Below are 15425 nucleotides of genomic sequence, written 5' to 3'. Positions count from 1 at the left end.
AGTCTCATCTGAATGACTTTTCTGGTGGAATTCTAAGTTAGATTTGGTTAAATAACAGTTCCAACACTGTGTACAATTATAGGGCTTTCCACCTGAATGAATTCTCTGGTGGACATTTAAATAAGATTTTGAACAAAAACACTTCCCACACTGTGTACACTTGTATGGCTTTTCACCTGTATGACTTCTCAGGTGGCTTTTTAAGTAACATTGTCTGGAGAAACTCTTCTCACATACATTTATAGGGCTTTTCACCTGTATGAATTCTCTGGTGGAGTTTTAAATTAGATATTTTGGAAAAACACTTCCCACACTGAAGACATCTGTAGGGCTTGAGAGATGTATGAATTCTCTGGTGGCAAGTAAAACTATATTTTCTATAAAAACACTTCCCACACTGTGTACACTAGTAGGGCTGCTGATCTGCATGAATTCTCAGGTGTACATCTAAAGTATATTGTGTATTAAAACACTTGCCACACTGCATACAAAAGTACGGCATTTCATCCATATGAACACGCTGATGGATATTAAAATTAGATTTTGTATTGAAACCTTTCCCACACTGAGTACACTTGTACAGCTTTTCACCTGTATGTATCATCATGTGGCGATTTAAAGCACTTGTTTGGGAAAAAGACTTTGCACATTGAATACATTTGTATGGCTTTTCACCTGAGTGAATAATCTTGTGGCGATTTAAAGCACTTGTTTGGGAAAAGCCCTTCCCACACTGAGTACATTTGTAAGGCTTTTCTCCTGTATGAATTCTCTGGTGGATATTTAAATGAGATATTGTGGAAAAGCCCTTCCCACAATGAGAACATTTGTAAGGCTTTTCACCAGTATGAATGCTCTGGTGGCTATTTAAATGAGATATTCTGGAAAAACACTTCCCACAATGAGAACATTTGTAAGGCTTTTCACCTGTATGAATTCTCTGGTGGCTATTTAAATGAGATATTCTGGAAAAACACTTCCCACACTGAGGACATGTATAGGGGCTTTCACCTGTATGGATCATTTTGTGGGAATTCAACACATTTTGTTGGGAAAAACACATCCCACACTGATGGCATTTGTAGGGCTTTTCACCTGTATGAATTCGGAGGTGGCTATTTAAATTAGATATTTGGGAAAAGCACTTCCCACAGTGAATACATTTGTAGGGCTTTTCACCTGTATGAATTCTCTGGTGGTTACTTAAATGAGATATCTGGGGAAAACACTTCCCACACTGAGTACATTTGTACGGTTTGTCACCTATATGAATTCTTAAATGTTTTTTTAGACCAGATTTGGTATTAAAACACTTCGAACATTGTGTACACTTGTTTGGCTTTTCACCTGGATGAATTTCACCTTTATTTCTTTGAATGGACTTCTTTTGAAAAAAATTCAAAAGTCTTGGTTCCTTACTTGAATTAATTATCATGGGTTCATATATCACATTTGTTCTCTGGCAATGCATGTGTTTGTTGCTACCGCCTATACATTTCTGGACAATTCTGGTCTGATCATTCTCATTTTTTATGCTAAAGTGATGATTTAAGTCCCCACATTGGGTCAAATGATCACAGATTTCTTCTTTTTTACAGTTTGTGTTCGGTTTTCCTGCACATTGCCATGATTCAATCTTGTCTATCTGATCAAGACCAGCTCCATTCATCACAGAATTCATAGGATGACTCACTAAGTTTTCATTGGATTCACACTTGATGTGAGCAGATTTAACATTAACCCCAGTAAAATCCTGCAAGTCACAGCTGTGTTCTGCCTTAAGGCATCCTCTATCATCAGTCTCTGTTTTGATTTGGTCAGGATGCAGATGGGTTACATATCCCAGCTCTGTACCATCTAGGTTCTCTGTCTTAAGATCCCCAGTGTGGGTGGAGCCCAGATCAGTTTCTGTTTTAATCAGTGATGTGTGTGTGCGGTGTACATCACTGACCCCACTGTGTGCTGTAACACACTCCGGCTCCAGTGTGTAGAGTCCTGCTGCAGCACACTCTGTCTCTGACTCTGCCATGTGGACAATCTCCAGTCCACTGAGCTCCTCTTCTTTCTGTCTGATCCTGTGCTGCTCAGTGAGCTCTGGTAGTGTTGTCTCAGTGTCCCGTCTCAGACAGACTCCTGCCTGCATCATACTGCTGCTCAAAGGTGTGCAGAAGTGCAGCTCCTGGAGAGAAACAGGGGAAGGGATTTAGCCTTAATACAGCAAGTCCTACTGCACATTCTGCAGTCCTGCAGATGCCTGACTGACCACAGAAGATGCTTTTACATGACAAGGTGGGGGGAACGCTTCCTTTTCCCCTGGGTGATACCAAGTGCTAATGTCAACTGCCCCTTTGTGTGTTCTTTATTGCAGAGTGGAAGGAAGCCTTTGCTGAAGTGCCACAGAACACGTTTGCATTTGTGTTTGTTTCAGCTTTCTTCCTCAGTGAAATGGTAAATGGGCTGCATTTATATAGCGCTTTTATCCAAAGCGCTTTAAAAATTGATGCCTCTCATTCACCAGAGCAATTAGGGGTTAGGTGTCTTGCTCAAGGACACTTCGAAACGCCCAGGGCGAGGATCGAACCGGCAACCCTCCGACTGCCAGAAAACCGCTCTTACCTCCTGAGCTATGTCGCCCCCATGAGAAAATAAACCCTCCTGCAAGATAAAACAGAAGAAACCAGCAGAACACAAGATCTTGCACAGCAGCCTGAAGACTGGAGTCTTCAGGCTGCTGTGCAAGTCAGCACGTGCCCCAGTAAAAGGGGTCTAGCAACGCCCATGTGACCGGGACATTGCTTTTCACCAGAAAGTGTGGACTGATTTCGGACAAATCCAGAGTAATGGACTCCCAAATATAGTAGGCTACGGTCATATATTCCTATAACTTTTCGCTACTTCGCCGAAAATTAATTCATTGACTTAACGGTATTCTACAATATTCCGGAAAGAAAAATTGGCTACATGTCATACAACCCGGTTCATATTTCTAGAATGTCATTATGTTCCACGAATTAATTGACTGAAGGGTCCTCTGAGGTAGCAAACGTTATTTCGCGACATCTTTAACTCATAGTAGGCCTAATCTTACTCACCGTCTAGTTGAGAATTAACGTTGCACCCGTAGCCTACGAGGTTTTCAAACCCTGGAGATAATTCAGCATTCGTGTACGTTTTAGCAACTAGTGCCACATTATCAAAAAAGAGCCTATATATGGCGCTATGTTAAAATGAATTAAATAAAAGTAACCCGACTAGAAACGAGTAAACAAGACTGACAACCATTAAAGCATTAGCTAGATGATACGAAAGAAAAACGTACCCTTATTTGTTCATGACTCCATTACTTATCTCAATCAGTCGTTTAATTTATTGCAAATTACACAATAACGTAACTTTCGGCGGCGGACGATCCCGTGCGGGTTGAAACCGTACAAAAAAGCGTATGATATAACTGAGATGACCACAGTGAATCTACGGAAGCTGGAGTGTGAAGGCAGGCAGACCAGATGCCACAATAAGGCAAGAGGATTTCCGGTAAGCGCGAAAGCGGTACATTTCACAATAAAAGTTAGAATTCACGTCGACTTGTCATATTGAACTCAAAAAATGTCATCAGCACATTGCGCCCCCCAAAAATTATGGCAACAATGAAATTAAATTTAGTGAAAGTCCACTACTTGGTTGCATAGCCCTTAAATGCAATTACTGCATCAAGTCTAAAACCCAATTTAAACCCATCATTTTATCCCTGTTTCTGGGGGATCTGTCCTCAGTCTCCTCTTCAGAAAGTGAAATACATGCTCAATTGGATTTAAATCAGGTCACAGATGTTTGCACAGCAATGACAAGAAATACTACTGAAACTGCTAATTATAGGTTCTTGGGGAAACATATGTAATGAGAACAAAATTGGACCAAGAATTGATCCCTGGGGCACCCTGTACATCAGCAGACCTGATGACGACTCAAACTCACCAAAGGGGATTCAGATTTTCTGTTAGACAGGTAAGAGGAAACCCAGTCCTGGACAGTTCCAGATATACCCACCCACAGCCTGAGCTAATCTAGAATAGAAATCATGAATAATTACATTCAATATAATGTAAATACAGGAGCTGGACAGAATCAAAATCAATAGGAAAAACACGCTCGCTGTAGCTAATGAAAAATGCTCCCATTTAATCATCAAAACGTGTCATCCCCAAGCCTGTCATAAATACGGAATTTAATCTTCAAACACATAAACGTTACCAAAAATTGAAGTCTCATTAGACAGAGAACATCAGAGCTATTTTGACCAGGGCATGTGCAATGTCTGTCAGAGAGGGCACATTGACAGTGCAATTCATGTGCAATGTTGGAAAATAAAGAGTAATACAAACATCCTCAACTGATATATCAGACAAAACATACTGTCAGGTCTAAAAAATCAGCTTTAATTGACAAGCACAATTACAACTCCTACCATTGACAGTAAAAGCACTGGAAAAGCCAGTACTGACAAGTTCATTTTCAGAAAACAAGTTTACAATACATAAAACCATGTTTCTTTTCACAGAATATCCAAACAGATTTCATATTGTTTTACTGTACATTCTTTCAAACAATTTACTCTGCTGTCAATTTCATAATTACAAAATATCACGCTTCAGTCCACAAGAAATTTTACATTTACATGGAATTAAAATGACATTTTCAAAAAACAGTCAAACACTTGTTATGAAAGATTTTCATCTGAATAAATTCTCAGATGGCTACTAAAAAGCATGTTGCACAATGAATACAATTGCATGGCTTTTCACCTCTATGAATTCCATGTTAGCACGTTAAATTGTGGAAAAGCACTCACCACAGTGTTGAGATGTTTAGGGCGTTTCCCTTAAATTAATTCTTAAGTGGCATCTTAAATTACACACTCAGGAAAAGCACTTCTCACAATGAATAAATGTGTATGGTTTTTCACCTGTATGAATTCTCTGGTGTGCATTTAAATGAGATTTTGTATTAAAACTGTTCTCACATTGTGTACACTTGTATGGCTTTTCACCTGTATGAATACTCCAGTGGCAAATTAATTGATACATTGTAGACAAGCCCCTCCCACAATGTGTACACTGGTAAAGCTTCTCACCTGTATGAATTCTCAGGTGTGTATTTAAATCAGACTTTCTATTAAACACTTCTCACATTGTGTACACTTGTATGGCTTCTCACCTGTATTAATTCTCACATGTGTATGTAAATTATATTCTGTAGTAAAACATTTCCCACAATGTGTGCACTTGTAAGGCACCTCACCCATGTGAATTCTCAGGTGGTTTCTTAAAAGATGCATTTGGGAAAAACACTTCTCACAATGAATACTTTTGTCAGGTTTTTCACCTGTATGAACTGTCTGGTGTTTATTTATATTCGATTTCATGTTAAAACATTTCTCACACGTTACACATTCGTAAGGCTTTTCACTGGTATGAATTATTTTATGAGAATTTAAATGAGAAAGTGAGAAAAAGCACTTCCCACACTCTTTACACCAGTATGAATTCTCTGGAGTATATTTAAATCAGATTTTGTACGAAAGCACTTTGCACATTGTATACACTTGTAGGGTTTTTCACCTGTATGAATTCTTACATGTACATCTAAATTTGATTTTGTATTAAAATCTTCTTTTCTTCTTTAAAAATGTGAATACTGATTTACTATTCCTTCAAGTTTAAAGAGTGACATTTTGTGATTCTTAAGTTGAAGTTAATTGTTTAAACATTTTTTTTAAATAAACGATGTGAAAACTACACATACTTGTAGAGAAAAACATAGTGATTTGTATTGCAAAGTTGTATTCTGAAAATTACGTGGACAATACTAGCATTTTCAGGTCTTTTGCTGCCAATGTAGCAACATTATTGTTCATGTCAGCTGAAATTGATTATTATACTTTAGAAAGTATGTTTTATCTGGTATATCAGTTTAGGATTTTTGTTTTACTCTTTATTTTTCAATGTTATATATGAAGTGTATATGAAATCATTTTACATTGTGAATGTGCATGTACCAAGTCCATTATGACATGAAAATATCTGTATGAACTCATATCCTTTGCTGTTTGATTATTTTTGTTTATTTACAGTTAACCCCTTTAATCATGGGTTTATTTACAGCTGTGTGGATTCATGCGGTTTTTTTAAATGGTGAATCACTGTGGTCTCACGATGGAGCCTTGGTGGCCCGGTGGTAGAGCTCCCACCTGCCACACTGGCGACCCAGGTTTGTATCCCGGCCAATGCCCCAAAAACCTAGTAGCCACTGGGGATGCGTAAGGTAAGCCAGCGCATTCTTAGTGCCGGTCCCAAGCCCAGATAAACGGGAGGGTTGCGTCAGGAAGGGCATCCGGCATAAAACATGCCAAATCATATGTGGTAAATGGACTGCATTCATATAGCGCTTTTATCCAAAGCGCTTTACAATTGATGCCTCTCATTCACCAGAGCAGTTAGGGGTTATGTGTCTTGCTCAGGGACACTTCAACACACCCAGGACGGGGATCGAACAAGCAACCCTCCAACTTTGGAAAACAATAATGTGTTGAAAAATTTCGATCAGGTTCTCGTAAACCACAGCGTAGTGAAATCTTGTCAGGGTCACTTATAATATTTCAGCTGATGCTGGCAAATGCTCTGTTCTGTTACTGGACATTAATGAAGCCTTGCAAATATGTTAAATAACCACACCATGCTTTAATCATGCAGGAGTCTTTGCGCAGATGGTTTTTTTGTGTTCAAAACAACATATCATGAGAACGTGAATTCTAACTTTTATTGTGAAATCTTGGACATTCCTGGAAGTCACCTTCTTGTTGCGGTCTATTCTGGTTGGCTTTAGACTGCTAAAGCTTTTTCGTGGATTCACTGTGTCCAGTGAATCGGACACTCGGTACAGTTATCCAGCCAAGTACATAATCCTGCTTCGTTATACAGGCACCAGGTTAAAAAAAAAATCACAAGGGCAAATTTACACTTGAAAACTTACTGGAATATGGCCAAAATACAAAGTTTTATTTGAGGACTGGGGATGCTATAGCAGGGCGCTGATAAGAAGGTATTTTTTGAAAATGTCCAGATTTAAATGCTGCAATGCTGACAAACCTCCCAATAAGGGCTTCCAATGTGAAGGGCTCTTTATTAGTATGCATTTCAGATGTGTGTCTGAAATATGAAGGAATTCTTGAATAAATTATCAGGTGTTCTTCTTTCATAAAATACATCATACAATGATAATTGGTCTGGATTTTCACCTGTACTGTCTGGTGGTCACTAGAAACACATACTAGAGCATCTTTTCAAGTCACTGGTGGCGATGTAAATGACTTCACACAATGTACACATTTAGGAATCCTCACCTGAATGAATTTTCTGGTGGAATTTTAAGTTAGATTTAGTTAAGTAACACTTCCCACATTGTGTACACTTGTATGGCTTTTCATCTTTATGAATGCTCTGGTGTACATTTAAATAGGATTTTGAACCGAAACACTTCCCACACTGTGTGCACTTGTAGGGCTTTTTACCTGTATGAATTCTTAGGTGTGTAGCTAATGTAGATTCTCGAATAAAACACTTTTCACATTGTGTACACTTGTACAGCTTTTCACCAGTATGAATTCTCTGATGGCAACTTAAATGACTTAATTTGAAAAAGCATTTACCACACTGTGTACACGGGTAGGTAGTCTCATCTGAATGACTTTTCTGGTGGAATTCTAAGTTAGATTTGGTTAAATAACAGTTCCCACACTGTGTACACTTATAGGGCTTTCCACCTGAATGAATTCTCTGGTGGACATTTAAATAAGATTTTGAACAAAAACACTTCCCACACTGTGTACACTTGTATGGCTTTTCACCTGTATGACTTCTCAGGTGGCTTTTTAAGTAACATTGTCTGGAGAAACTTTTCTCACATTTCAGACATTTATAGGGCTTTTCACCTGTATGAATTCTCTGGTGGAGTTTTAAATTAGATATTTTGGAAAAACACTTCCCACACTGAAGACATCTGTAGGGCTTGAGAGATGTATGAATTCTCTGGTGGCAAGTAAAACTATATTTTCTATAAAAACACTTCCCACACTGTGTACACTTGTAGGGCTGCTGATCGGCATGAATTCTCAGGTGTACATCTAAAGTATATTGTGTATTAAAACACTTGCCACACTGCATACAAAAGTACGGCTTTTCGTCCATATGAACACGCTGATGGATATTAAAATTAGATTTTGTATTGAAACCTTTCCCACACTGAGTACACTTGTACAGCTTTTCACCTGTATGTATCATCATGTGGCGATTTAAAGCACTTGTTTGGGAAAAAGACTTTGCACATTGAATACATTTGTATGGCTTTTCACCTGAGTGAATAATCTTGTGGCGATTTAAAGCACTTGTTTGGGAAAAACACTTCCCACACTGAGTACATTTGTAAGGCTTTTCTCCTGTATGAATTCTCTGGTGGATATTTAAATGAGATATTGTGGAAAAGCCCTTCCCACAATGAGAACATCTGTAAGGCTTTTCACCTGTATGAATTCTCTGGTGGCTATTTAAATGAGATATTCTGGAAAAACACTTCCCACACTGAGGACATGTATAGGGGCTTTCACCTGTATGGATCATTTTGTGGGAATTCAACACATTTTGTTGGGAAAAACACATCCCACACTGATGGCATTTGTAGGGCTTTTCACCCGTATGAATTCGGAGGTGGCTACTTAAATTAGATATTTGGGAAAAGCACTTCCCACAGTGAATACATTTGTAGGGCTTTTCACCTGTATGAATTCTCTGGTGGTTACTTAAATGAGATATCTGGGGAAAACACTTCCCACACTGAGTACATTTGTACGGTTTGTCACCTATATGAATTCTCAAATGTTTTTTTAGACCAGATTTGGTATTAAAACACTTCGAACATTGTGTACATTTGTTTGGCTTTTCACCTGGATGAATTTCACCTTTATTTCTTTGAATGGACTTCTTTTGAAAAAAATTCAAAAGTCTTGGTTCCTTACTTGAATTAATTATCATGGGTTCATATATCACATTTGTTCTCTGACAATGCATGTGTTTGTTGCTGCTGCCTATACATTTCTGGACAATTCTGGTCTGATCATTCTCATTTTTTATGCTAAAGTGATGATTTAAGTCCCCACATTGGGTCAAATGATCACAAATTTCTTCTTTTTTACAGTTTGTGTTCGGTTTTCCTGCACATTGCCATGATTCAATCTTGTCTATATGATCAAGACCAGCTCCATTCATCACAGAATTCATGGGATCACTCACTAAGTTTTCATTGGATTCACACTTGATGTGAGCAGATTTAACATTAACCCCAGTAAAATCCTGCAAGTCACAGCTGTGTTCTGCCTTAAGGCATCCTCTGTCATCAGTCTCTGTTTTGATTTGGTCAGGATGCAGATGGGTTACATATCCCAGCTCTGTACCATCTAGGTTCTCTGTCTTAAGATCCCCAGTGTGGGTGGAGCCCAGATCAGTTTCTGTTTTAATCAGTGATGTGTGTGTGCGGTGTACATCACTGACCCTGCTGTGTGCTGTAACACACTCCGGCTCCAGTGTGTTGAGTCCTGCTGCAGCACACTCTGTCTCTGACTCTGCCATGTGGAAAATCTCCAGTCCACTGAGTTCCTCTTCTTTCTGTCTGATCCTGTGCTGCTCAGTAAGCTCTGGTAGTATTGTCTCAGTATCCTGTCTCAGACAGACTCCTGCCTGCATCATACTGCTGCTCAAAGGTGTGCAGAAGTGCAGCTCCTGGAGAGAAACAGGGGAAGGGATTCAGCCTTAATACAGCAAGTCCTACTGCACACTCTGCAGTCCTGCAGATGCCTGACTGACCACAGAAGATGCTTTTACATGACAAGGTGGGGGGAACGCTTCCTTTTCCCCTGGGTGATACCAAGTGCTAATGTCAACTGCCCCTTTGTGTGTTCTTTATTGCAGAGTGGAAGGAAGCCTTTGCTGAAGTGCCACAGAACACGTTTGCATTTGTGTTTGTTTCAGCTTTCTTCCTCAGTGAAATGGTAAATGGGCTGCATTTATATAGCGCTTTTATCCAAAGCGCTTTAAAATTGATGCCTCTCATTCACCAGAGCAATTAGGGGTTAGGTGTCTTGCTCAAGGACACTTCGACACGCCCAGGGCAGGGATCAAACCGGCAACCCTCCGACTGCCAGAAAACCGCTCTTACCTCCTGAGCTATGTCGCCCCCATGAGAAAATAAACCCTCCTGCAAGATAAAACAGAAGAAACCAGCAGAACACAAGATCTTGCACAGCAGCCTGAAGACTGGACTGGCCATGGCCAAACGACAATTTCCTTCAATCCATTCACATTCCTGTCTTGGGTTGTGGAGTTGCCTTGAATTTAATTATTTTCAACTGACTGACATCAGTATCAATGTAAGCAAAACATGAAATAAGCTGTCCCTAACAAATTCCATGGGCCTGACTTATAGAACATGTCTGAAAAAGAGGACAGTAACATTACAAATGACAAAGAATGAATTGTAACAATATACAGGACAGTGGTTCGCGACCCCATTCCTAGAGATTTACCGCCCTGTAGTTTTTCATCTCAACCCTAATTTGGTAGACCTGATTCTACGAAACAGCAGCCCAACAAGATCTCTAGCGTGAGTCGGAGTGAAAACCAACAGGACAGTGGACCACCAGGAACAGGGTTGGGGACCACTGGTATAGAGTCAATAAAGGTTTATGTGCTATTCACTTCAGAATCTTCAGATTCTTCACAGTAGCCTAAATCAACTTCATATTCCGTATGCATATGGCCGGGCAGGGGCATTGCTAGACATAAAGCTCTACTGGGGCACAGGTCCCCCATTACTCAAATCACACAGTTTTTTTCTTGAATGCCTACCACATGCACACTGCCGTGCACGGACAGTAATGTGCGCGCCACAGTGTACGGACCAGGACCCCAAGGTGCGCCCCTCAGCTTGTATTTTGGGTTAAACTGCGTTGCTTTGATATTGTGGATTAGAAAAAAAATAATTCTTTTCCCGTTATTATCAATCTACATTAATCCACTTCCAAATATAGGAGCCTGTTAAAACTCTAACATGAGATTTTACTGGGGCACAGCAGATCAATACTGGGGCACGTGCCCCAGTAAAAGGGGTCTAGCAACGCCCATGTGACCGGGACATTGCTTTTCACCAGAAAGTGTGGACTGATTTCGGACAAATCCAGAGTAATGGACTCCCAAATATAGTAGGCTACGGTCATTTATTCCTATAACTTTTCGCTACTTCGCCGAAAATTAATTAATTGACTTAATTGTATTCTACAATATTCCGGAAAGAAAAATTGGCTACATGTCATAAAACCCGGTTCATAATTCTAGAATGTCATTATGTTCCACGAATTAATTGACTGAAGGGTCCTCTGAGGTAGCAAACGTTATTTCGCGACATCTTTAACTCATAGTAGGCCTAATCTTACTCACCGTCTAGTTGAGAATTAACGTTGCACCCGTAGCCTACGAGGTTTTCAAACCCTGGAGATAATTCAGCATTCGTGTACGTTTTAGCAGCTAGTGCCACATTATCAAAAAAGAGCCTATATATGGCGCTATGTTAAAATGAATTAAATAAAAGTAACCCGACTAGAAACGAGTAAACAAGACTGACAACTATTAAAGCATTAGCTAGATGACACGAAAGAAAACGTACCCTTATTTGTTCATGACTCCATTACTTATCTCAATCAGTCGTTTCATTTATTGCAAATTACACAATAACGTAGCTGTCGGCGGCGGACGATCTCGTGCGGGTTGAAACCGTACAAAAAAGCGTATGATATAACTGAGATGACCACAGTGAATCTACGGAAGCTGGAGTGTGAAGGCAGGCAGACCAGATGCCACAATAAGGCAAGAGGTTGTCCGGTAAGCGCGAAAGCGGTACATTTCACAATAAAAGTTAGAATTCACGTCGACTTGTCATATTGAACTCAAAAAATGTCATCAGCACATTGCGCCCCCCAAAAATTATAAAAAAAATATTGGCAACAATGAAATTAAATTTAGTGAAAGTCCACTACTTGGTTGCATAGCCCTTAAATGCAATTACTGCATCAAGTCTAAAACCCAATTTAAACCCATCATTTTATCCCTGTTTCTGGGGGATCTGTCCTCAGTCTCCTCTTCAGAAAGTGAAATACATGCTCAATTGGATTTAAATCAGGTCACAGATGTTTGCACAGCAATGACAAGAAATACTACTGAAACTGCTAATTATATGTTCTTGGGGAAACATATGTAATGAGAACAAAATTGGACCAAGAATTGATCCCTGGGGCACCCTGTACATCAGCAGACCTGATGACGAATCAAACTCACCAAAGGGGACTCAGATTTTCTGTTAGACAGGTAAGAGGAAACCCAGTCCTGGACAGTTCCAGATATACCCACCCACAGCCTGAGCTAATCTAGAATAGAAATCATGAATAATTACATTCAATATAACATAAATACAGGAGCTGGACAGAATCAAAATCAATAGGAAAAACACGCTCGCTGTAGCTAATGAAAAATGCTCCCATTTAATCATCAAAACGTGTCATCCCCAAGCCTGTCATAAATACGGAATTTAATCTTCAAACACATAAACGTTACCAAAAACTGAAGTCTCGTTAGACAGAGAACATCAGAGCTATTTTGACCAGGGCATGTGCAATGTCTGTCAGAGAGGGCATATTGACAGTGCAATTCATGTGCAATGTTGGAAAATAAAGAGTAATACAAACATCCTCAACTGATATATCAGACAAAACATACTGTCAGGTCTAAAAAATCAGCTTTAATTGACAAGCACAATTACAACTCCTACCATTGACAGTAAAAGCACTGGAAAAGCCAGTACTGACAAGTTCATTTTCAGAAAACAAGTTTACAATACACAAAACCATGTTTCTTTTCACAGAATATCCAAACAGATTTCATATTGTTTTACTGTACATTCTTTCAAACAACTTACCCTGCTGTCAATTTCATAATCACAAAATATCACGCTTCAGTCCACAAGAAATTACATTTTACATTTACATGGAATTAAAATTACATTTTCAAAAAACAGTCAAACACTTGTTATGAAAGATTTTCATCTGAATAAATTCTCAGATGGCTACTAAAACGCATGTTGCACAATAAATACAATTGCGTGGCTTTTCACCTCTATGAATTCCATGTTAGCACGTTAAATTGCGGAAAAGCACTCACCACAGCATTGAGATGTTTAGGGCGTTTCCCTTAAATTAATTCTTAGGTGGCATCTTAAATTACACACTCGGGAAAAGCACTTCTCACAATGAATAAATGTGTAGGGTTTTTCACCTTTATGAATTCTCTGGTGTGCATTTAAATGAGATTTTGTATTAAAACTCTTCTCACATTGTGTACACTTGTATGGCTTTCCACCAGTATGAAATCCACCTTCATTTCTATGCACAGAGGCTTGAGTTTTTACTTGAATTAATTATGGGTTCAATTATCACATTAGTTCTCTGACGGTTTATGTTTTCTTCTAGTGTTTGTACTTATCTGGATGATTCTGCTTAGATTATTTTCACTGTTTATGTCATAGTCATGGTTTAAGTCCTCACATTGGGTCAGCAGATCATGAGCTTCTTCCTTTTTACAGTTTGGGCTTGGCTCTTCTGCATATTGCCACAGTCCACTCTGGTCTTTGTGCTCAACACCAGTATTCATGAGATCACTCACCACACTGGGGATTACCTGAAGGCAGAACATATCAGTGACTTGAAGGATTTTAAATGTGTTCATATTAAATTTGATAGGATTGAAACCAGTGAAATTTTAGTGAGTGATCTCATGAATACTGTGATGAATGGAGTTGGTCACAAAGGCCAGACTGAATCAGGGCAATGTGCAGGACAGCCAAGCCCAAAATGTAAAAAAAGAAGGAACCTTATGGCCTACTGACCCATTGTGGAGACTTAAATGATCACTGTGATATGAACAGTGAAAATAATCTGACCAGAATTGTCCAGAAAAGTGCAAACAGTAGCAACAACCATATAAACTGTCACAGAACAAATGTGATAATTGAACCCATGGTAATTCAATCAAATAAAAACATTACATTTTACATTACATAAAAACCAAGCCTTTTGAAAATCTTTCATTCAAATGAAGGTAAAATTCATACAGGTCAAACGCCATTCAAATATACACAGTGTGAGAAATGTTTTACTACCAAATCTAATTTAAATTGCCACCTGGTAATTCATAAAGATGAGAAGCCGCCCAAATGTACAGAGTGTGAGAGGTGCTTTGAAACAAAATCTTCTTTAAATACACACCAGAGAATTCATACAGGCGAAAAGCCAAACAAATGTATTCATTGTGGGAAGTGCTCATCCTGTACATCTAATTTAAATCGCCATCTGAGAACTAATACAGGTGAGAGGCCTTACCAGTGTACTCATTGTGGGAACTCCTTGTCCACAATAAACGAGTTAAATCGCCACCTGAGGATTCATACAGATGAAAAGTCATACAACTGTACAGAGTGTGAAAAATGTTTTAAATCAAAATCTGATTTAAGTGTACACCAGAGAATTCATACTGGTGAGAAGCCTTACCAGTGTACACATTGTGGGAAGTGTTTGTCCACAAAGTATCTATTAAATTGCCACTGAAGAATTCATACAGGTGAAAAGCCATACAAATGTACACAATGTGAGAAGTGTTTTAATACAAAAGCTTATATAAATACATAAGCTCATATAAATATATACACACTTGACAATTCATACAGGTGAAAAGCCCTACAAGTGTACTCATTGTGGGAAGTGCTTTTCCCAAATGTGTTATTTAAGTCTCCACCTGAGAATTCACACAGGTGAGAAGCCATGCAAGTGTGCACAGTGTGAGAAATGTTTTTCCTCAATATATAGTTTAAATAGCCACCAGATAATTCATACAGGTGTAAAACCATACAATTGTACCCAGTGTGGGAAGTGCTTTACCACTGTAACTCATTTAAACAGCCACCAGAGAATTCATACAGGAGAAAAGCCTTTCAAGTGTACACAGCGTGAGAAGTGTATAAAAAGGATTTTACTTCTCACACAGATCACCCAATATGGATTTAAATCCTGACAGTCTGCACTTTCAACTAATATTTATTGTTTTATTTCAGATTCAGTCTGCTGGAGTAACGCGCCAAAACAAAAAAATTGTGTCACTGTCCCAATACTTTTGCGTAACTGTAGTTTTGATAATGCTGTCTGTCTAAAAGGACTTTCATTTTAAATAACTTGTATGCACCTCAGGGTTTATATTTCCTGTTCACGTATGGAAATGTAT

At 38.9% G+C, this 15425-nt stretch overlaps 1 protein-coding gene across 3 annotated transcripts in view; it reads right to left on the bottom strand.

Moving 5' to 3' along the window:
• The window catches only part of LOC118219944 (oocyte zinc finger protein XlCOF6-like), a 40327-nt gene extending 28383 nt beyond the window's left edge, over positions 1-11944 (bottom strand). Inside the window, exons 1-4 of one of the 3 annotated variants that reach the window (XM_035403451.1) lie at positions 11767-11944; positions 10264-11591; positions 9600-9827; positions 1952-2179 (exon numbers count right to left, since the gene is read on the bottom strand). In XM_035403451.1, the coding sequence (XP_035259342.1) occupies positions 1952-2179; positions 9600-9827; positions 10264-10374 (567 nt within the window). In that variant the 5' untranslated portion in view covers positions 10375-11591; positions 11767-11944. Of the gene's footprint in view, positions 1-1951; positions 2180-7399; positions 9828-10263; positions 11592-11766 lie in introns of all 3 variants that reach the window. The other 2 variants (XM_035403452.1, XM_035403453.1) reach the window with 2 other exon arrangements.
• Between the last annotated feature and the right edge of the window lie 3481 nt (positions 11945-15425).

This window comes from Anguilla anguilla, chromosome 2 (genome assembly GCF_013347855.1).
Source record: "Anguilla anguilla isolate fAngAng1 chromosome 2, fAngAng1.pri, whole genome shotgun sequence".
NCBI lineage: Eukaryota > Metazoa > Chordata > Actinopteri > Anguilliformes > Anguillidae > Anguilla > Anguilla anguilla.
This window is presented reverse-complemented; position numbering and strand designations above follow the sequence as displayed.